Source organism: Aspergillus fijiensis, assembly GCF_003184825.1.
Source record: "Aspergillus fijiensis CBS 313.89 unplaced genomic scaffold BO72scaffold_7, whole genome shotgun sequence".
NCBI classification, from domain to species: Eukaryota; Fungi; Ascomycota; class Eurotiomycetes; order Eurotiales; family Aspergillaceae; genus Aspergillus; species Aspergillus fijiensis.
This window is the reverse complement of record NW_024468983.1, coordinates 320,775-340,507: the sequence shown is the minus strand read 5'-3', so window position 1 is coordinate 340,507 and position 19,733 is coordinate 320,775. Positions and strand designations below refer to the sequence as shown.

At 55.9% G+C, this 19,733-nt stretch overlaps 7 protein-coding genes and 1 non-coding gene across 8 annotated transcripts; 4 read left to right on the top strand and 4 right to left on the bottom strand.

Annotated features, from left to right (window-relative positions):
• Positions 1 to 1,901: 1,901 nt before the first annotated feature.
• Positions 1,902 to 3,464, top strand: BO72DRAFT_262919 (putative RAS small monomeric GTPase (Rsr1)). Its single transcript, XM_040940138.1, has 8 exons — positions 1,902 to 2,211; positions 2,291 to 2,322; positions 2,397 to 2,423; positions 2,482 to 2,561; positions 2,614 to 2,636; positions 2,731 to 2,759; positions 2,811 to 2,820; positions 2,941 to 3,464. Exons 1-8 carry the CDS (start codon positions 2,201 to 2,203, stop codon positions 3,353 to 3,355), a joined length of 627 nt encoding a protein of 208 aa, XP_040804897.1. The 5' UTR covers positions 1,902 to 2,200; the 3' UTR covers positions 3,356 to 3,464.
• A 933-nt stretch (positions 3,465 to 4,397) lies between these two features.
• BO72DRAFT_t53 lies at positions 4,398 to 4,469 on the bottom strand. Its single transcript has one exon. It is a non-coding gene; the product is annotated as a tRNA-Gln (tRNA).
• A 337-nt stretch (positions 4,470 to 4,806) lies between these two features.
• Positions 4,807 to 6,829, bottom strand: BO72DRAFT_421956 (putative 3-methylcrotonyl-CoA carboxylase, beta subunit (MccB)). The gene is made up of 2 exons (XM_040942791.1): positions 5,176 to 6,829; positions 4,807 to 5,113 (listed from the first exon to the last, which is right to left on the bottom strand). Exons 1-2 carry the CDS (start codon positions 6,657 to 6,659, stop codon positions 4,819 to 4,821), a joined length of 1,779 nt encoding a protein of 592 aa, XP_040804896.1. The 5' UTR covers positions 6,660 to 6,829; the 3' UTR covers positions 4,807 to 4,818.
• A 264-nt stretch (positions 6,830 to 7,093) lies between these two features.
• BO72DRAFT_370426 (isovaleryl-CoA dehydrogenase) lies at positions 7,094 to 8,763 on the top strand (the record flags this gene model as incomplete). The annotated part of the gene is made up of 6 exons (XM_040940967.1): positions 7,094 to 7,280; positions 7,347 to 7,434; positions 7,511 to 7,605; positions 7,684 to 7,922; positions 7,984 to 8,261; positions 8,349 to 8,763. 6 exons carry the CDS (start codon positions 7,094 to 7,096, stop codon positions 8,761 to 8,763), a joined length of 1,302 nt encoding a protein of 433 aa, XP_040804895.1.
• A 106-nt stretch (positions 8,764 to 8,869) lies between these two features.
• On the bottom strand, positions 8,870 to 10,098 carry BO72DRAFT_492868 (uncharacterized protein; the record flags this gene model as incomplete). Its single annotated transcript, XM_040948336.1, has 2 exons — positions 8,870 to 9,889; positions 10,021 to 10,098. 2 exons carry the CDS (start codon positions 10,096 to 10,098, stop codon positions 8,870 to 8,872), a joined length of 1,098 nt encoding a protein of 365 aa, XP_040804894.1.
• Positions 10,099 to 10,669: 571 nt separating this feature from the next.
• On the top strand, positions 10,670 to 13,416 carry BO72DRAFT_421951 (uncharacterized protein). Its single transcript, XM_040942790.1, has 4 exons — positions 10,670 to 10,976; positions 11,036 to 11,234; positions 11,289 to 11,386; positions 11,437 to 13,416. The coding sequence occupies exons 1-4, from the start codon at positions 10,822 to 10,824 to the stop codon at positions 13,157 to 13,159; spliced, it is 2,175 nt and encodes a 724-aa protein (XP_040804893.1). The 5' UTR covers positions 10,670 to 10,821; the 3' UTR covers positions 13,160 to 13,416.
• A 2,421-nt stretch (positions 13,417 to 15,837) lies between these two features.
• On the top strand, positions 15,838 to 17,151 carry BO72DRAFT_370290 (putative D-arabinitol dehydrogenase ArbD; the record flags this gene model as incomplete). Its single annotated transcript, XM_040940955.1, has 4 exons — positions 15,838 to 16,261; positions 16,338 to 16,413; positions 16,478 to 16,903; positions 16,971 to 17,151. The coding sequence occupies 4 exons, from the start codon at positions 15,838 to 15,840 to the stop codon at positions 17,149 to 17,151; spliced, it is 1,107 nt and encodes a 368-aa protein (XP_040804892.1).
• Positions 17,152 to 18,104: 953 nt separating this feature from the next.
• Positions 18,105 to 19,679, bottom strand: BO72DRAFT_483505 (sugar transporter; the record flags this gene model as incomplete). The annotated part of the gene is made up of 2 exons (XM_040947807.1): positions 18,105 to 18,380; positions 18,433 to 19,679. The coding sequence occupies 2 exons, from the start codon at positions 19,677 to 19,679 to the stop codon at positions 18,110 to 18,112; spliced, it is 1,518 nt and encodes a 505-aa protein (XP_040804891.1). The 3' UTR covers positions 18,105 to 18,109.
• Positions 19,680 to 19,733: the final 54 nt, after the last annotated feature.

Sequence of the window (19,733 nt, the reverse complement as noted above, 5' to 3'; positions counted from 1 at the left end):
CTTACTTCCGGTTCTGTCTTGTTTATCTGGGGTGGGTTGGCGGAGGAGGTAGAGGTTTGGTGGATTTTTTGGGGCGTGGGGAGTGGAAGTGGAAGTGGAAGTGGAAGGGAAGGGAAGGGAGACCGGAGACCGGAGGCAATAGAGGGAGGGATGTGAATGTTAGATTTGATAGATGGGAGTGATCGAGGATGAGGGATGCATGCAGTCTTGGTTGGTGATGATGACGTTGAAACGAGGGGTTAGCATAGATGGGCTGTATCGGGAAAGAGGCAAATAGATCCATGATACAAGGTAATGGATGAGGTGCCCAGGGTTGATGATTGTCGATGATTGATTGATCATGAGGGTGGTGGTCTGGGGGACTTTTGTACCCTCAGCACTGGTACTTTTCTATTGAGTGTATTGTTGTACTGTACCTTGCCATCCGGGGGATTATATTGTCCAACAACCACCCTGTCTGGGTGTCTGTTTATCTGAATTGCCAATTTTCAAGAGTTAGCAGGTACATACAGCCGCTATAAGGTGATCCTGGCGCAAGAGAAAGCTCAGGTAAGTGATTGTGATTGTTGAATGCTCAATTGCTTGTTGTCTATTCATCCTCGTCAACGGCTAGTTACCCTGTCTTTCCTCCCCTCCTCCTCTCCAGTCTCCCCTCCAACAATGCAGACGTCCTTCGAGCCCGAAGAATGATCTTCCAGAAGTCGGACGCATGCATAGGAGCAGGACAGGACGGCTGATTCAATTATTCTCTGGCTAAACCATGATGGTTTCCCCCCTTTCTCGTCGGAAGAGTACGGTAGCTACTATTTACTCGATGTACTGTCCACTCCACCCTCGGAATTACACAAGAGACGATCTGACCTCAGACTCGCGCTCTCTCTTCCACACCCTCTCTCACACCCTCTTGTTCCTTGTTATGCCGGATTGAGTTTGGGGGGATGCATTCCGGACGGGATGGAGAGAAGCTTCAAGCAATGCTAGTCTAATCATTGATTGTTTAAGGTTTTTTCCTGGACCAGAAGAAGATCGCTTGCCATCCTCACCGCCGCCGAAACGAACAAACGAACTTCCGGGGGCTCTTCTTCAGCGGGTGCGCCCATCAAAGACATCGAAAAGAAAACACAAGAACATAAGTATAGGACATAGGAGAGGGTCAGAGAACGATCGAAGGTCAGAAAGGTGCGTGAATTCAGTCCGTGTATGTGCGCATGTGTGCTCCGACATTGATCAATCGGTCTGTTATCGCAATCCCATGCATTTCTTCCTCTTCCTCTTCCTCTCCTCCTCCCCACACAAAGCCGAACCACAATCCAACCCACTTTCTCGGTGGACTGGGCTTGGCTGGCTGCCTCTGCCTCTTGTCTGGCTCTTGCTCACGTCTTGGACGCTTCTTGTTGCTCTACGGAGTACTCTGCTCACGCTTGTTGTTAGTTTTAATTATTTTCTAGTTAGTCTCCGGCACCAGTGGTAGTGGTAGTGGTGGTGGTCAGAAACACGAAATTCCCCTCCCTCTCTCTCTTGTCTTCTTGTTCTCCTCCTCCTCCTCCTTCCAAACCAAACCCACCTTCCCACCCACTTCCAAAAACTCGCCGCCTCGACATCTCGAACCACCATCGTTCTCCTTTATTCCGACCCTCCTCTCACCACCACCCCCCAACTCAACTTCCCTCCTTCCTAAACCTTGCTTCACCAGACTTCTCTTGTGTCCAGCTTGTCCGACGCTTTCCGCCTGCCAGCTCCCGCGGAATTGATTGGGAATCGATTGGCATTAAGACCGATGTAACGGACCGCGTGTGGATGTTGCCCTTGCTCTCCCAGCACTCCTCCCGACTCCCCCGCCTCCAACCCTCCGAAAGGGAATCAATTCATTCTTCACCTCCGATCATTCCCTTCCCCCTCCCATCCATCCTTTGATTGATTGGTGCGGATTGATACAGACAAATATCGACAAAGCCTGTTTTGCCCTCCCCCTCCCTCCTCCTCCTCCTCCTCAGGGCTACTCCTCCCTCCTCCCTCGGCCAACCTTTTCTCAATTGTCGCATTCGGCCGCGTTCCCGTCTCGACCGCAGATTCGGCCCCCTCCCAGGTCAGACAACACAATCGACATCGATACTTTTTGTCGGAGCCTGACTCGCCTTTCACACCTTCATACCCAGCCCCAAACATCACTATAATCGCGAAGCTATAGCCAATCGTCTCAATGCGGCCACAGTAAGTCCCCCGACTTGCGCATCATGCTCGGATACATCTACTCGGCGGAGGTTGCTGATCGCTCGCTTTCCGACTACAGACGGGAGTATCATATCGTCGTTCTAGGCGCTGGTAGGCACATACTCTCCTCCTGGGATCGGGAAAGATTCACCACTGACGACGGGCGATTCTCGTCGGCGCAATAGGAGGTGTGGGCAAGAGCTGTCTTACGGGTATGTCTGGACGAGGGCACTACTCCGTCTGACTTGTATTCGTGCTGACGCCAGGCAGCTCAATTCGTGCAAAATGTGTGGATTGAGAGCTACGACCCGACAATCGAGGACTCCTACCGAAAACAGATCGAGGTAGACGTAAGTGACACCACTTCCCCCCGAGACATGTCCAGCCACTTACCCGCAGCAGGGCCGACAATGTATTCTGGAAATGTATGTCTCCCCCCACAGTCTGAAATTCGGGATCCTAGACGCTGGGCCAATCCATGATGGACCAAGGGAACTGACTTGAGTGACATTTGTGCAGACTGGACACTGCAGGAACAGAACAGTTCAGTAAGTGAATGGTCCCTCGATGGAGCTTCCTCTCATCTAACCAATTTACAGCGGCCATGAGGTAAACATTGCGCCCACCCTCCAGCATCACAGGTCCCTATGATCACGCAATCGCGCAATCGCAAGATGATCACCAGCATTCCCTTTCATCCGATCTCGCAACTGACAGCGCACTCTGCAGAGAGCTATATATGAAGCAAGGACAGGGGTTTCTGCTCGTATTTTCCATCACGAGCATGTCGTCCTTGAACGAACTATCCGAGTTACGAGAACAGATTATCCGCATCAAGGAGGATGAGAAAGTGCCTATTGTCATTGTGGGCAACAAATCCGACCTTGAGGAAGACCGCGCGGTGCCACGCGCCCGCGCGTTTGCTCTCTCCCAGAGCTGGGGCAACGCCCCCTACTACGAAACCTCGGCTCGTCGACGAGCCAACGTCAACGAGGTCTTCATTGACCTCTGCCGGCAGATCATCCGAAAGGACCTGCAAGGCAACTCGAAGAGCGATGACTCCTCCCGCAAACGGGAGAACCCCAATCGGGGTGAGAAAAAGAAGGATAAGAAGCGGCGGAAGGGCCCTTGCGTGATCTTATAATTGATTTATATCGGGACGAAGTGAAGCAACAAACTTTCAAAATGCAAGCGAGCAAATCATTTGCTTGTCCGCATGATCTATTTTTCATTTCTTGGCTTTCTCTCTTTTTCTTGGCTGCACATACCCCTTTCCGTCTACAATCCTTGTTTAATGTTGAATCTCAGACCCCATGTTTCGTCATACGCTGTCAATGTGTTCCCACGATAGATATATGTGATTTATAGCCCAATCGTTTTTTTTTGTTGCGATGGAAAAGGGAAAGTGTATATTTGGTCTACTGATCTAGTTGCCATCCTACCGCATGGTATCATTGTCTGGTGTATGGTTATAAACACAGTTTTGTTTGAAACAGAAAAAAGTTGGATGATAGATTGCATATGTCGCGAGAATCGAAAGACGCAGAAATCAACAGCAGCCCTGCTGTGAGCCATTGATCTTTGTTTCCGGCAGGTGTTGTTTGCGGTGTGCCCGATGTGGTAGCTCTATATGCTGGCATAGATAGACGAGCCAGATACTTACATCGCCCTGGGGACAGAAGCCTTTGGTTTTCTCCAACCCCTATGACGGTTCGGCCGGTCAATTTCGTGGGTTGGTATCGCCGATGGCTGTGGACGGTACCCAGCTGGTAACGAAGTGATCTCGTCCCAGAGAAAGCATCCTCAGCTGAACTAGACGGGAATTATACTCGCTACCATTCCGGGTAGAAGCAACCTGAAGTCTAGACTCCTATAATCCCTCAATGGTGAACCCCCCACCCCCCCTCCTCCCCGGCCCCAACGAGTGCTATACGTCGCATGCATCCCCGCCGGTACCTCGGAAGCATAACAGAACCACAGTCGAGTCAAATCAAGTCAAGTCATCCATTGCGACTTGGGGTAAACAAACCCCTTTGTCATGCAGACAAACCCCACTCACTCACTAAACTCACTCACCCACGCCAGCAGAAGCAGAAGAGAAATGCAGTGCTAACTAAGTGTTCAAGGAAAAAACGAAAGGCAAAAGAGGAACGAAAATCACGTAACTGGAACGACAACAACAACATAGGTCATGCCCGGGATCGAACCGGGATTACGGGAATCAAAATCCCGGGTGCTAACCATTACACTACACAACCGGCGGTGATGTCATCGCCGCGGGTATTTGACGCTGTCAAAAGGGGATCCGGGCCGGGCTATGGGTGACTAGGTAGGTGTTGCACTGTATCGAAGCGCAAGGGGGTTAGGTTGGTTGGTTGCAGTTATGAACCTTCATCTTTCAGATGGGTAGTTACTTGGAGGATATACGATACCTCCCCGTTGGGGAGGGAGACTGGTTCATACCGGGGAAGTAACCCAGCATAAGCGGTATTAGACCGAAGAGGGAAGGGGATAGGGCCAGAGGTTTGAACTTCCAAGGCTAGTTAATCTTATTCGTCGATGTTGATGTTTAGTTGAGATGGGTGTGTGTTGTATGTAACTATGGGACTACATCCGGAACACCCCAAACCGCGTCCGCACATCGGCATCGACCTTGCCCCCGACGGCGGCCGCCAGCCCCAACCCCAGGAACTGGCGGGTCTGCGCGGGCGGGATCACCCCGTCGTCCCAGAGGCGCGCCGACGAGAACACCGCCTCGGATTCGCGGTCGATGCGGGCCTTCAGGTCCGGGTCGGCGGTGCGGCCCACGGCCTCCATCACCGCGGACAGTTGCTCGGAGCCCATGACCCCGATCTTGGCGTTGGGCCACATGAACAGGAATCTTGGGGAGTAGGCGCGGCCGCTGGGGGTAGGTCAATCAGTCTTAGTTTTATGTTACCAAAAAGGGGGGAAGGGGGGACTCACCACATGCCGTAGTTCCCGGCGCCGGCACTGGAGCCAAACACCACGGTGAACTTGGGCACGTCGGCACACGCGACGGCCGTCACCAGCTTGGCGCCGTTCTTCGCGATCCCGCCTTTCTCGGCGTCGGCGCCGACCATGAAGCCCGAGATGTTTTGCAGGAAGACCAGGGGAATGCCGCGCTGGGCGCAGAGCTCGATGAAGTGCGCCCCCTTCAGGGAGGACTCGGAGAAGAGGATGCCGTTGTTGGCGACGATGCCCACCTGGTGGCCGTAGATGCGCGCGAAGCCCGTCACGAGCGTGGTGCCGTAGTCGCGCTTGAACTCGGCGAACTCGCTGCCGTCGACGATGCGGGCGATGACCTCGTGGGCGGGGATCTGGCGGCGGAGGTTGGTGCCCACGATGCCGTTGAGCTCGCTGGGGTCGTAGAGGGGTTCTTTGATGGGTGTTGTTGTTGTTGTTGTTGTTGTCGTCGCTGCTGCTGTGTTGGATAGACTGCCTGGCGTGGAGGGTAGGTTCGTTTGCGGATAGTTCAGGTTGGAGACGGACCGTCGCGCCAGAATGATGGCGTGGGCATCGTCGACGGCGAGGTAGTCCGTGACCCCTGAGATCGTGCTGTGGAGGTGCCCGCCGCCCAGATCCTCGGCGGAGACGACCTCGCCCGTCGCGGCTTTGACCAGCGGCGGGCCGGCCAGGAAGATAGTGCCCTGATTCTCGACGATGATCGTCTCGTCGCTCATGGCGGGCACGTAGGCGCCGCCGGCCGTGCAGGGGCCCATGACCACGGCGATCTGCGGGATGCCCAGCGAGCTCATCCGGGCCTGGTTGAAGAAAATGCGGCCGAAGTGGTCGCGGTCCGGGAAGACGTCCGCCTGGTGCGGCAGGTTGGCACCGCCCGAGTCGACCAGGTAGATGCACGGCAGTTTGTTCTCCTGCGCGATGGCCTGCGCCCGGAGATGCTTCTTCACGGTAATAGGATAGTAGGTGCCGCCCTTGACCGTGCTGTCGTTGGCGACAATCATGCAGTTCACCCCCTCCACCGTTCCGATGCCCGTGATGATTCCCCCGGCGGGCACATCCTCTCCATAGACCTCGTGGCCGGCGAGCGGCGAGAGCTCGAGGAACGACGTGCCCGGGTCAATGAGGGCGCTGACCCGGTCCCGAGGAAGCATCTTGCCTCTGGCTAGGTGTTTGTCCTTGGCCTTTTGGGGACCGCCTTGCGAGATTGTGCCGTGGAGACTGGCCATCCGATCAAGGAGTTCTTGCATCTGTTGGGCATTTTCCTGGAATTCGGACGATGTAGTATCGACGGCGGTGGGGAGAACGGATATGGCAGATGCATGATGGGGGTGTGTGTAGTTGGCAATTGATCTTGAGAGTATGCGAGGGGAGGTTATGGTTGTAGATGGACGCAGTGCAAGTCGTCGATATGGAAGGGCGACAGTGTTGGGTCTCAGGCTCCGCAGAAGCGGAGACGGAGCGCGCATTGCGGGGAGGGAGTGGGCAAAAGCTGGGGAAGACGAAGGGTGCGGATACCGGGGATCAAGGAACGCCAACTGGTAGACGACTACTAGACCGCACTATTGCATGATACTGTGCAAGAACCTGTGCAAGAACCAGATGGTGAGTAGCAGATACTGTATGCTCTTTATTTCTGTGGAATGGAGAAGCCGAAGGAGAAGGGAAGGAGAAAAGAGGAGTCGGCGAAAGGGAGGGGAGGAGAGGAGGAGCAGGTGACATGCGGAGAAGCATAGCGCTGTTTGCCGTGTTTAGCCGCCGTGACATCGACACTGTTGTTGCAGCTAGTTCTACCGACGCTCTCCCCTCTCTATCCTCCCTTGAGGGTATAAATCATCAAGCCTGTTACCTCTCAACGTGGATCTATTCCATAAATAACCACCGAGACACAATTGATCTTACCATGGCTGCCCTTCCCCGATTCCCCAGTCTTCTCCGGACTTCCTCCCGGACTCTAACCAGACGAATCCATCATCCCCTCATCCAGCCCCCCGCACTACGCACCCTAGCAACCAAGCACCCGAAGGACTTCGTTCCTCCAACGGAAGACGACTTGCTCGAGCTACGAGAACGAGTCCAAGAGTTCACCCGTAAATAAGCCCGGTACCATAGCTGGACAAGGCACACCTTTACTAACCATCAATCGCGGAATCAAGGGCGCGAGATTCCCGAGGAGCTGGCCGCGCGGACCGACGCCCAGAATGAGTTCCCGGCGGAGATGTGGAAGAAGTTTGGCGATGCTGGGTATGGCCGTCGTCTCTAACTTATGCATCGTCCATTGCAGAAGCGTCCTTGCTGACTCGCTCCATCTACGAACCAGATTCTTGGGCATCACCGCGAACGAGGAGTATGGCGGTCTCGGGATGGGCTACCAGGCCCACTGCATAGTCATGGAGGAGATCAGTCGTGCCTCTGGTATGCACAACTTTCCCTTTGTCTCTCCATCTGGCTGGGCGGGAAACGCAGTGATTCACTGACCCATGGATGTACGAGCAGGAAGCATCGCTCTCTCATACGCCGCCCATTCCCAACTCTGCGTCAACCAACTCTCCTTGAACGGGAACGCCGACCAGAAAGAACGATTCCTCCCCGGGCTTCTCTCGGGAGATAAAGTCGGTGCGCTAGCCATGTCGGAGCACTCGGCCGGGTCCGATGTCGTGAGTATGAAGACAACGGCGAAGGCCGTAGACGGGGGCTGGGTGTTGAACGGAACGAAGATGTGGATTACGAACGTGAGAGACCCTCGCTCGGACTGGCTTGGTTGCTCTAAGTACATGCTGACCGCACGCGCAGGGCCCAGATGCAGACTACGTGGTGGTCTATGCCAAAACGGAGCCGGAGAAGGGGTCCAAGGGTATCACCGCGTTTGTGGTCGAGAAGGAGTTTCAGGGGTTCTCCTGCGCCCGGAAGCTTGACAAGCTGGGCATGCGTGGCTCGAACACTGGAGAGCTTGTCTTTGAAGATGTCTTCGTCCCGAAGGAGAATGTTCTCGGCGAGGTGAATCGCGGCGTGAAGGTGTTGATGGAGGGGTTGGATCTGGAGCGCCTGGTGCTCAGTGCGGGTCCACTGGGGTAGGTTTTCTCTGTCTGGCATTGACTTGACTGGCTGTGGAGGGGGACGAGAAGACTGAGTATGTCCCGGAGCTAACGAATTTACAGAATCATGCAGGCTGCGCTGGATCTCGTGCTGCCCTATACGCACGTCCGCAAACAGTTTGGGACGCCGATCGCTCACAATCAGCTGATCCAAGGCAAGCTCGCCGACATGCACACCAAACTGGCGGCATCGCGGGCCTACACCTACGCGACTGCCCGGCAGATCGATAACTCGGCCGGTTCTCCGTCCGGAGCCATCATCCGCACCCAGGACTGCGCCGGGGCGATCCTCTATGCTGCGGAGCGAGCGACAGAATGCGCGCTCGATGCCATCCAGCTCATGGGAGGCAACGGATACATCAACGAGATTCCGGCGGGGAGGCTGCTACGAGATGCGAAGTTGTACGAGATCGGGGCGGGAACGAGCGAGATTCGGCGGATGGTGATAGGACGGGCATTCAACAAGGAGTACGCATAGAACCAGAGATTAATTAGTATGTCGGGTTCAACAAATCTGTATAAACTGCACAAATATCAAGAAAGTCATAACATCATAACGCTCATTCGCGATGGATTGCGTTCCGTTATTTATTCCTCGCTGATCTGCGCACAGGGGCCGACGGTGCAGCAGCAGGTACGGGGACGGGGACATCTTTACTACTGTTAGCCTTTCCGGCTTTCGTGGAGGATGCGACCCTCTTGGCCCGGGTCTTTGCTGCAGTTTCCGGGATATCGTCGACCGCATCATCGGCCTTGCGCTTCCTGGACCGGGGCGCTGTCGGTTTCGCGACCGACTCATCGAGCGAGGACCCGTCCGCCGCCTCCTCATTTACCACCACCCCGTTGGTGGCGGCGGCAGCTTCAGCTTTAGGATCCCCTCCTTCGAAAGAACCCCCATCCCCAACCTCACCACCGTCGATGACCAAGCCCGCCGCGACAAACCCCTCCCCATTAACCACACCACCCTTACCCACACCTTTCCCTATATCATCCCCAACCTCCTCCATCGTAGTAGCAACAACACCATCTACCTCCCGACTCTCCGCATCCCCCCTCCCCTCCGCCCCCGCACTACTACCCCGCAAACACAACCCCTGCTGCTGCTGCTGTTGCTGCTGAATCGGCGCAGGCTTCCTCCCAGCCCCGGTCCCCGCCACCACGCCCACGGCAGCAGTCATCCTAGGATTGGCACTCCGAAACACCTCGCGCCAATTCTTCAGCAGCGCCACCTTCTCCCCCTCGCCGGGTTCATGCAACGCGACCACTGATTGTTGTTCCTTCTCCTGGTGCGGAGATTTCCAGACCACACTCTGGAACGCGCCGAGATCGAAGAACGGGGTTCTTTTGGCAGCCGGTTTTGGTTTACGTGGGTGTTTGGTCACAGCAGCAGCGCGGGGAGGGTGGCTGTGCTGCTTGTCATGATGGCCGCCGCCGCCGTCGCCGGCAGGTAACAGGCCCAAGGCGCGGGCGCGGCGCACGGCGGTCGGATCCTCGTCGTAGTAGTCATCCGACAGATCGTCCCAGTCGGAGAAGTAGTCTTCGACTTCGAGGGCGGGGTGGTCGTAGAAGATGGCGTCGTTGGTGGAGGTTGCTGCTAAGTCGTCCTTTTTTTTGTGGCAGGTGTTGTCAGTGAGGGGGACGGAATCGAGAGTGTGTTAAAGGGAGGTTGATTGGGGTGTAAGATGCGATTCTGGGTCAATGTCTCAGGCAAGTAGGTGGGTTTGACAGTACGTACAGCAATGGTGGGATCGGGTTCCTCCACCCAGAAGATATCCTCGTCGTATTCGTCGTAATAGTCTTCGTCGTCGGACATTGTCTCGGACCCCTTATTCTTTTGGGTATGTGTTTTAAAGGTATAGGTGTCGTGTGTAGGTTGGAAGTGAGGGATGATGTTGTGTAATCGGAGGTTTTTTTTTTTGCAGCCGCAAAGGTGTCAGTGGTGGTGAATTGAAAGTGAGGGTGATAGAAGAAGGAAAAGTTGCGCGTCAGATTTTCAGTACTTGGTGTTCGTTGGTTTCTTCTGGTGTTGTGTATATACTGATCAGGTAAAAAAAAAATGAATGAGATAAACAGAGATATGAACCAAAGAGAAAGAGCGCGTGCAGAGACAACAAAGGAGGCTAGCGACCGAAGTGTCGATCGCGAATGGAGAGAGAGGGAGAGGGAAGGCAGGCAGGCAGGCAGACAGACACTGACGACTGACGACTGACTCTGATGCAATGGCTGCTGACCCGGTTTCGTTTCTTTCAGTCTTCGAAAAAAACCCGGCCGGTGGAGTCCACGGTCACGTGCAGCGGCTTCCCCGCAGCCGTCGCTTTGCGTCGGCCCAAGGGGGTCTCCGCTCCAACAAGCTGGGGGGAGAGGTTGCATCTACAAGAACCGGGGTTGCTGCTCGCCGGTTGCTCAACTTACCGATGTGATTGATTCGAGATCCGGAGTCTTGTTCTTACATTACAGCAAGAATATGCGACTATCTGCGAGTATCCTGGAGCTTTGTTGACTGATCCCCTGCGAACCTCTATTCTGGTCATTCGTGATGACCCTCTCAGCGCTTCTCCGCACTACATCCCGCCTAGGGCCGACGGCGGTTCGTAGAGCCAGAAGAGCAGCTTCCACCCTCTCCGCCGATGCGGCTACAACCCAGAAGTCCTTGGATTCGATCCTGATCGCGAATCGAGGAGAGATTGCACTGTGTGTGCTTTTCCGTTGCTGATCTAAGCTTTGCGGTGACTGACCTGACCACCAAATAGACGAGTCGGACGCACGGCCGCCCAGCATGGTATCCGGGTGACGACGCTCTACACAGATCCGGACAGCAAAGCTCAACATGCCTTGAGCTCGCCGTTCGCCTATAACCTCGGGTCGGTTTCGGCTTACCTGGACGGGGACCGAATTATCGAGATCGCGAAGAGGGAGGGCTGTCAAGGGATACACCCGGGATATGGTTTTGTGAGTGACTGCCTGGGACTGGGCCATGTGCACCTGAAAGCTCATAGCATCTAGTTGAGTGAGAACTCTGCTTTTGCAAGGAAATGCACAGAAGCTGGGCTGGTCTTCATTGGTCCGCCATGGAAAGCGATCGAGGATATGGGTGATAAGAGGTAGGCTGACTGATGCACTTCCACCTTACTACAGAACTGACTCTAAGCAGCCAGTCCAAAAACATCATGACCGCTGCGGGTGTCCCGTGCGTGCCCGGCTACCATGGTGAAAACCAAGACGCCGACTTCCTCGAGGCAGAGGCCGACAGAATCAAGTACCCCGTTCTGATCAAAGCAGTCAAAGGCGGAGGCGGCAAGGGCATGCGCATCGCACACTCCAAAGCCGATTTCCAGGCCCAGCTCCAGTCCGCCAAGTCGGAGGCCATGAGCTCCTTCGGGGATGATCACGTTCTCGTGGAGAAGTACATCACCACACCGCGTCACATCGAAGTTCAAGTCTTCGCCGACAAGCATGGAAACTGCGTGGCCCTGGGAGAGCGCGACTGCAGCATCCAGCGGCGACACCAGAAGATCCTGGAAGAGTCCCCTGCTCCCCATCTCCCGGATGCGACCAGGAAAGACATCTGGGCGAAGGCTAGATCAGCCGCACTGGCGGTGGGCTATGAGGGCGCGGGCACGGTCGAGTTCATCTTTGAGAACGACAGCGGCGAGTTCTTCTTCATGGAGATGAACACCAGACTGCAGGTCGAACACCCTGTCACGGAGATGGTGACCGGCCAGGACCTGGTGCATTGGCAGATCAAGGTCGCCGAAGGCGCTCCATTGCCATTGACCCAGGACGAGGTGGAGGCTTACATGGCTACCAGCGGGCACGCGATCGAAGCTCGCATCTACGCCGAGAACCCCGATCAGGGCTTCATCCCAGACTCTGGCACCCTCCTGCACGTCCGCACGCCCGCCGCGACCGAGGATGTCCGCATCGACGCAGGCTTTGTCGCAGGCGACGAAGTATCCGCCCACTACGACCCGATGATCGCCAAGCTCATCGTGCGAGGCGCCACGCGAGAGGAAGCCATTCGCAAACTCGCCGCCGCGCTGGAAGAGTACGAGATCGCGGGGCCGATCACCAACATCGAATTCTTGAAGACCATCTGCCGCAGCTCTGATTTTATCTCTGGGGACGTGGAGACTGGATACATCGATAAGCACCGCGCGGAATTGTTTCCGGCGAAGACCATTGATCCTGAGGTGCTGGCCCAGGTGGCACTGGCCTGTCTGCAACGGGATGCCAGCCTTGCGTCTCGCGTGCAGGCTAGCTTCGAGGGCTCAGGGATTGGCTTTAGCCCCGGCTACCAGGCGCATCAGATATCCTTTGCAGACCTGACACCCGGCGCTAAGGATGACTCGCGACACGAGGTCCGCATCCAGCAAACCGGCGACAATACATACAACGTAACCGTACAAGGCGTGGTGTTCGAACAGGTCGTCAGCCACGACAACTCGAACTCCAACATCATCACCTCCTTCTTCCCCCACACCCGCCTCGACACCACGGTCATCCGCGACGCGGACACAATCATAGCCTTCCAGAAGGGCACGCAATACCGCCTGACCATCCCACCGGCCAAATGGATGGAGAAAGCATTGGGCATGAAGGACGTCAAGAACAGCGTTCTCGCACCGATGCCATGCAAAGTGCTGCGCGTGGAGGTGGCCGCCGGCGACACGGTCGAAAAGGATCAGCCGCTTGTGGTGATCGAGAGCATGAAGATGGAGACGGTCATCCGCAGCCCACATAAGGGTGTCATTGCCAAAGTGGTCCATCAGAAAGGAGTAAGTCAGAGCTTTGCTATCTATATCCCTGCCCGATTATTGTTTCGTCTTGCCATCTCGCCTGCTCTGGGCGGTCTTCCAGGGGTTTGGACAGGATGAGAATCTCGCACCTTCTAGCCGGATTGTTCTAGGTTTTCCAGACTGGAATTGTCTGGGGCTTGTCCTCGTCCATTTCTCTACGTTCGTGGGGTTGTGTGACCGTGCTCTCCGGATGACTACACCGTCGCCGGAGCTCGATTCCCCACTCACAACCTTTTTCATTGTTTTGTTTCGCTTTGCCAGGGAAAACAGCTGCAGTCAGATGACTAACAGGTACCTTGCAGGATCAATGCAAAAGCGGGACACCGCTGGTCGAGTTCGCAGAGGAGAGCGGCGGTGAGTGAAGCAGAGAAACATGGATCTCGAGCGACAGTTTTGCGCTTAGAAAATGTAGACATGACCCAGGTCAACCGGTGAGGGTTCGTATATGTGCCAACTGAGCGGTCTCGCGGGCAATTTCTGTCGTGTATTCGGTGTTGATTTTGGAGCGTCATTCAACTTATAAATGCAAGCCCTTGTTCTTGGTAAGCTCAACTTGAAGCACCAGCTCTCTGTAATTTGGGGGTGTTGCAGCATAAGGCGACGTTGGTGGGAGCGGAGGATGGATGGAGCCTAAACTTATTCCCGAACCTTCGATGTAGACCGCTTGCAATTTGTATGAATCAAGAGCAGGAGCCGCTGGTATACTCCTACCTCCGATGGAGATAACCCGTTCGTAGAGGGGGAACTGACAGATCATCCGGTTTGATGCTAACTGTCAGTCTATACTTGACAACCCGTAAACGCGAAGAGCGACACCGCCGCTGCGGAGTCCTGCCCAGCACAAAGCAGTACACCACGCGTCCCACAGCAGAGCTCATGCATATGGCCTCCCCTGAAAGCAGGCGCCGGGAGCAGCACCGCATTTGTCGCTGTCATACCGACAAAGGAGAGAGAAGAGAGCGTTGGGTACGGGCTGCGGGATAGATAACTGGAAATCCCCCTTCGAAACTGTTTCGATTGGGATATGGAATCCATACGAATGGGGCTCGCCGCTCGTGGCTTGTGCCCAACCGACCGACCCCCATTCCGATCCCCACACCCCGATCAGCGCGGGATGCCCACCCAGGAAATTGGAGGGTCCCGCCATTCACTGTACAAGACCACCTCCTCAGCTTTACATCAACTTGGTGCAAAGGAGGGATGGGGGTTGATAAAAGTACGGAACTCGTGGACGGGTTGTCATCGATGGTTGATCGATCCTTCTTCCTGATTGAATGGGGCAATCAAGCCAGTGGCAAACGTGTCAGGATGGATGGATGGATGGACGTGCAGCTTGCTGCTGATAATCACAGTATGCACTCCGTACTAACGGTACTATACTGTACGTGCGGGTTGCGACGACAGCTGCCAGCTGCAGTACAGTGTGTATAGTAGATTCATGGGCTCGTTGGGGGGAGGTAGGTGGCGCTCCGCAGGTATCCGCGGGGTCACATCAATTTGGCAACTTCGCTATTGGGGTAGCCTACTTGACGTTGGCAACCTGGGGTAGTCTAAGACATGAGATGACGGTGGCGGTCGTATCTACCGGGTCCACTGGGTTGAGGCTATGTGTACTATGTAAGTTGACAAGGACCGAGAAGGGGCTGGGCGTGGCTGGAAGACGTTGTTGGGGCGGGTATAAATATAGATAAGATAGAGATAGCCCGGTCTGTGAGACCCTGGCTGGGTCATGTGGCCAGGTGAAGGAAGAATGAACCGCTGAAGGGGGAGGGGGAGAGCTAAGGAACCGAGCTTGGTCTGGATTTCTGAGCAGTCGTCGCTTGGCGCGTTTTATTTCATCGACAAGATAGATCGGAGACATTGGCGATGATTGGATGCCCCCGGCAGTCGGTTGATGTCGATGATATGAGTCTCTTCCAAGTTGTCTGTCACCGCTCCAACAACAGCTCTCAAGCATCCGTCATGGCTCTGTCACAAGTCAGACACGAAGAAGGACTAGGTTTCTTCCCGCGGATTCCATACTTCTGACTAGTCGAAGCCGACAGGGGATCGTCCAGAAGGCCGGTCTGAGGCCACTCTGCGGTCAAGTCACGCGGAGGCGAAGAGCACAATCCTGGTCCGATCGCTGCATGGCGGTTGAGGCCTGGCCCAGCGATGCCTCATCACCGCCTGACATCACCTGCGATTGGGAGTTGTGAAAAAAAAAGCAATATTCCAGAAGAATTGTAGCGGCGAGAGGGTGGTAAACGGGGGGTTGTGGAGGGAAAACAACCCAACCAGTCGGCTGGGTCACACCGCAACAGCCGCAATAACAACAACAACCGCCGCGGCGGAGTATACGTATACTCATTCCCCGGCTCCTCAGCTTTCTCTATCGACTCCCTTTGGAATAACTAAATGGAGGGTTGCTTTCTTCTTTGGGGCAATGCCGGTTCCTTTTTCAGCCCAGCCCTCGAATCCGTTTTTGACATTTTGAATTGTCATTCGCTCCGACCCTGACCTGACCTCTCCTGGTTTTGCCTTCGATGGATTCATTGCCCCCATGTTTGTTTGCCTTTTAGGCCCTGCATCTCCTCTCTCTTGATCAGACCCTTTCTTTCTCTATCCACTGTGCTCATCATCTCCCTACTTGTAAGTGTCCCTAGATACTTATACTTATACACGCCAATTCCTCTGTCGTCCTACCACTTGACCTACTCATCCCCCAACAACCTTCACTAACCGCATCGATATAGCGTCTCATCACTCCCCTCGCAATGTTCAGACCCGCAGTCGTCCGGCAAGCCGCAAAGGCACTCAGCCAATCCACGCGCCCAACCCCAACCACCGCATTCCTCCGCCCCCTCACCTCCACAGCTCCGCTCCGAAAGGACGCCCGCAAGAGCACGCAAGACCCCCTCCTGGCGGCCACCACCACGGCCCCGGGGGGCGCGCTGGAGGCGGAAGGCCAGTACGCGCGGACGGACGAGAAGGTCAAGATCGAATACCCGGACGACGAACACATGCCCCGCTCGCCGGTCGTGCAGGGCCGCGGCGGGATGCACTTCAAGCGAACGCTGGCCCACTTTTCGCTGGAGAACAAGGTGACGCTAGTGACGGGGGGTGCGCGCGGATTGGGGCTGGTCATGGCGCAGGCGATTGTCGCGTCGGGGTCGGATCTCGCCATTGTCGATCTGAACAGTAGGTCTTGTCCCCGGTTGGGTTGGGCTGGGTTGGGTGGCAGCCATCGATCAGGGACTGACGGAGTCAACCACAGAGCAGGAGGCCGAAGAACAAGCGAAGAAGCTGGTGGAACAGTTCCAGAAAGAGAATCCAGGATTGGAGGCGGACCAGTACGTCACGATTGCTCCCCGACCTTGAACGCGGTGGGTCTCACGCTGATTGACAACCCCGCAGAATGCCCAACGTGACGGCGCACTACTCAGACGTCTCGGACCCGGAGTCGGTGAGCAGCGCCATCGCCGAGGTGATCGCGCAGCACGGCCAGATCGACCACCTGGTGACCTCGGCGGGGTTCACGGAGAACTTCGACGCGATCTCGTACCCGCACGACCGCATGCAGAAGCTGTGGGGCGTCAACGTCGACGGCACCTACCTGTTCGCGACGGGCGTCGCCAAGCACCTGATGGAGCGGCAGGTCGCGGGGAGCATGGTGCTGATCGGCAGCATGTCCGGGGCGATCGTGAACGTGCCCCAGCCCCAGGCGCCCTACAACGCCGCCAAGGCCGCCGTCCGCCACCTCGCCGCCTCCCTCGCCGTCGAATGGGCCGGCCACGACATCCGCGTCAATTGCATCAGCCCGGGGTATATGCTGACAGCCCTGTAAGCTTCCCGCAACCCCCAGTAACTTGAGCTTCAAGCCTGCTAACACCCTCCCCCTCCAAACAAGCACGCGCAAGATCCTCGACGAGAACCCCGACCTCCGCGACAAGTGGATCTCCTTGATCCCCGCCGGCAAGATGGGCACCCCCGAGGACCTGATGGGCGCCGTCACTTTCCTCCTCAGTGACGCTTCCCGGTATATCACCGGCGCCGATCTGCGGGTCGACGGGGGCTACACCTTGACCTAGCTTCAAACCCTTACACCCGATCATTAATGTTGATATGTACCGGTACAATGCCAATCAAAAATGATGTACTTACTTGCATGGGAGATCAAAGCGGCGTGATTTGGCTGTTAGCGTATCTCCCTTCGCCTAATGATATCGGTTTCCGAACTCTCTTCCTATCTTGTTTGGCTCAGGGGATTGTATGCTTCTCTTCTTGATAACGAAGCGGGGCGGGGTCAGTGCCCACAAAAACCCCCGTTGAGCTGCATCATTGCATCATGGCACAGTGTGCAATCATTCAACACACAAGTGAACTCATTGCTGCAATAAACCCAGCGCTCGCGAGAAGGAGGCGAAAAGTCCACGCCAAGATACGGAATAGTATGATGTTATTTGCCCTCCTTCGAGCTGCGTACAAGCCATGTATACACTACCCAATGCAGTCATATTTCCTTGGACGATGACGATCGGACCCTGGTTTCAGAGGATGTACGTAAATGTATATGTACAGTATAGTCTACGGTACTTGTAGGGTGAGCAGGGATAGGAAGATAAACAGTGGCGGCGGCGGCGATATTGCGGGGTAAATTAGAGGACGGGGCGAGGGAGCCTAGAGGTGTACTGTACCGCCGGGCAGTGCTTTTATGTATCTCGAAAAGTTTGTTTGTTCGCTGGTGACCAGTGACCAATGCTGGACTGAAGTAGGTACAGTACTAGGGTTAGGTAGTCTTGGACGATTCCAGTTGCACCGTATAGCTTACACGGCAGTAGGTCCAAAAGGACGAAGTCATAAGACCTCAAGCAGAAGGGTAGCACTCATCCCACCAACCAACACAAGTTACTTGGTTATCATGCGCAAAGGAGAAGGAGCAGCTCACAGAAACGCAATCTATTCATCTAGACTCTAGACCATACAGCCATACATCATTATCATCATGGTATGGACTTACTCTATGTTTTATGCTGCAGACGACAGCGACTACTCCACCTGTTCCACAGTCGCCTTCTCCATGAACTGCTCGACGACCCGATCGCCCACGGGCCTGCGCTTGGACATGGCGACGGCCTCGAAGATGGACCGCGAGTCGCGGAAGATCTCGTCCACCTCCTCGAGCGACCGGTTCTTGGTCTCGGGGTAGAAGAAGTAGATGGCGGGCGGGATGATGCCCGCGATGACGGTGTAGACGATGTAGTACCGGTAGCCGATGTCGGTGACGGCGACGGGGGTGATCATTGCCACGACGAACATCCTACACCGGGTTAATCTCCCAAATGACAGATTGGGGCAAGCAAGGCACATACCATAGCCACTGATTGGCGATGGCGAACGACTGCATCGCCACGCGCAACCGCGCAGGGGCCACCTCGGCGGGGTAAAGGAAGTTGGCGCCCAGGAAGCCGACGGGCAGGAAGAAGTTGTACAAAAAGATAAAAAATGCGGAGACGATGGAGGCGGTGTGGTTGTCCTGGAAGGAGTTGGAGACGGCCAGGGCCAGCATGCACAGCGACATGCCGCCGCCGCTGACCATGAAGGCGGTGCGGCGGCCCATGCGGTCGATGATGGCGAACCCGACGAAGCAACACAAAAACTTCCAGGTCAGGGCGCACGCGGCCAGGATCTTGGACAGGCTGGCCCCCAGCCCCAGGTCGGTCTCGAAGATCGTCGGGATGTACACCGAGATGAGCGTGCCGCCGCTCATCTGCTGGAAGAACTGCAGCATGATGCACAGGCAGAAGCGGTAGAAGAGCTTCTCCTCGCCCATCGTGAAGATGTCGCGCAGCCGCAGGTTGCCGTTGGAGGTCTCCTCGAGGGAGACCTCGAAGGCGCGCAGCTCGGCGACCACCTCGAGGGACTCGAGCGCCTGGCCGCGCAGGGCAGCCAGCGTGCGCTGCGCCAGGTCGGGCCGGTTCTTCATGACCAGCCACCGGGGGGACTCGGGCAGAAAGAAGATGCTGCCCATGACGATGAAGGAGAAGATGGCCGGGATGGCCAGCGAGACGCGCCAGGCCGCCGATGACGCTTGCATGTGGTAGAAGCCGAAGTTGACCCACTGCGTCAGCGCAAACCCCAGCGCGATGAACATGCCCGTCAGCACCACGTTGCGTCCACGCTGCGCCGCAGGCGAGCATTCCGACTGCCAGACCGGCACGGTCGCGCTCAGCATGCCCACACCCACACCGAGGATCACTCGGCCCACGACAAATTGCGACAGAGCAAACGCCGTGCACTCCAGGGCCTGTCCGATCAGGGCCACCAGCGCTCCCACGAAGATCGTTCGCCGGCGACCGAGGATGTCCCCCACTGCCGTACAGGAAAGAGCCCCGATGAGAGCCCCGATTGTGTAGGAGGCCACAACTGCGCCTTGCACGGTGGCATTGTGGTTTTCTTGAGCCCCGGTCGTGTTTACGGTGTCGATTTCGGGGAATTGTCGGATCCAGGAGGTGAAATCATCCAGACCACCTACACCAGATTGATTGTATCCAAACAGGACGAAGGAAGGTAGCGAGACCAAGAAAATTTGGGCATAGCGGAGGGCTGATCCCTGCATCTTGACTCGGATTGGCTCTGACTTCGGCTTTTGGCTGTGTCAAGAGCAAGGCAG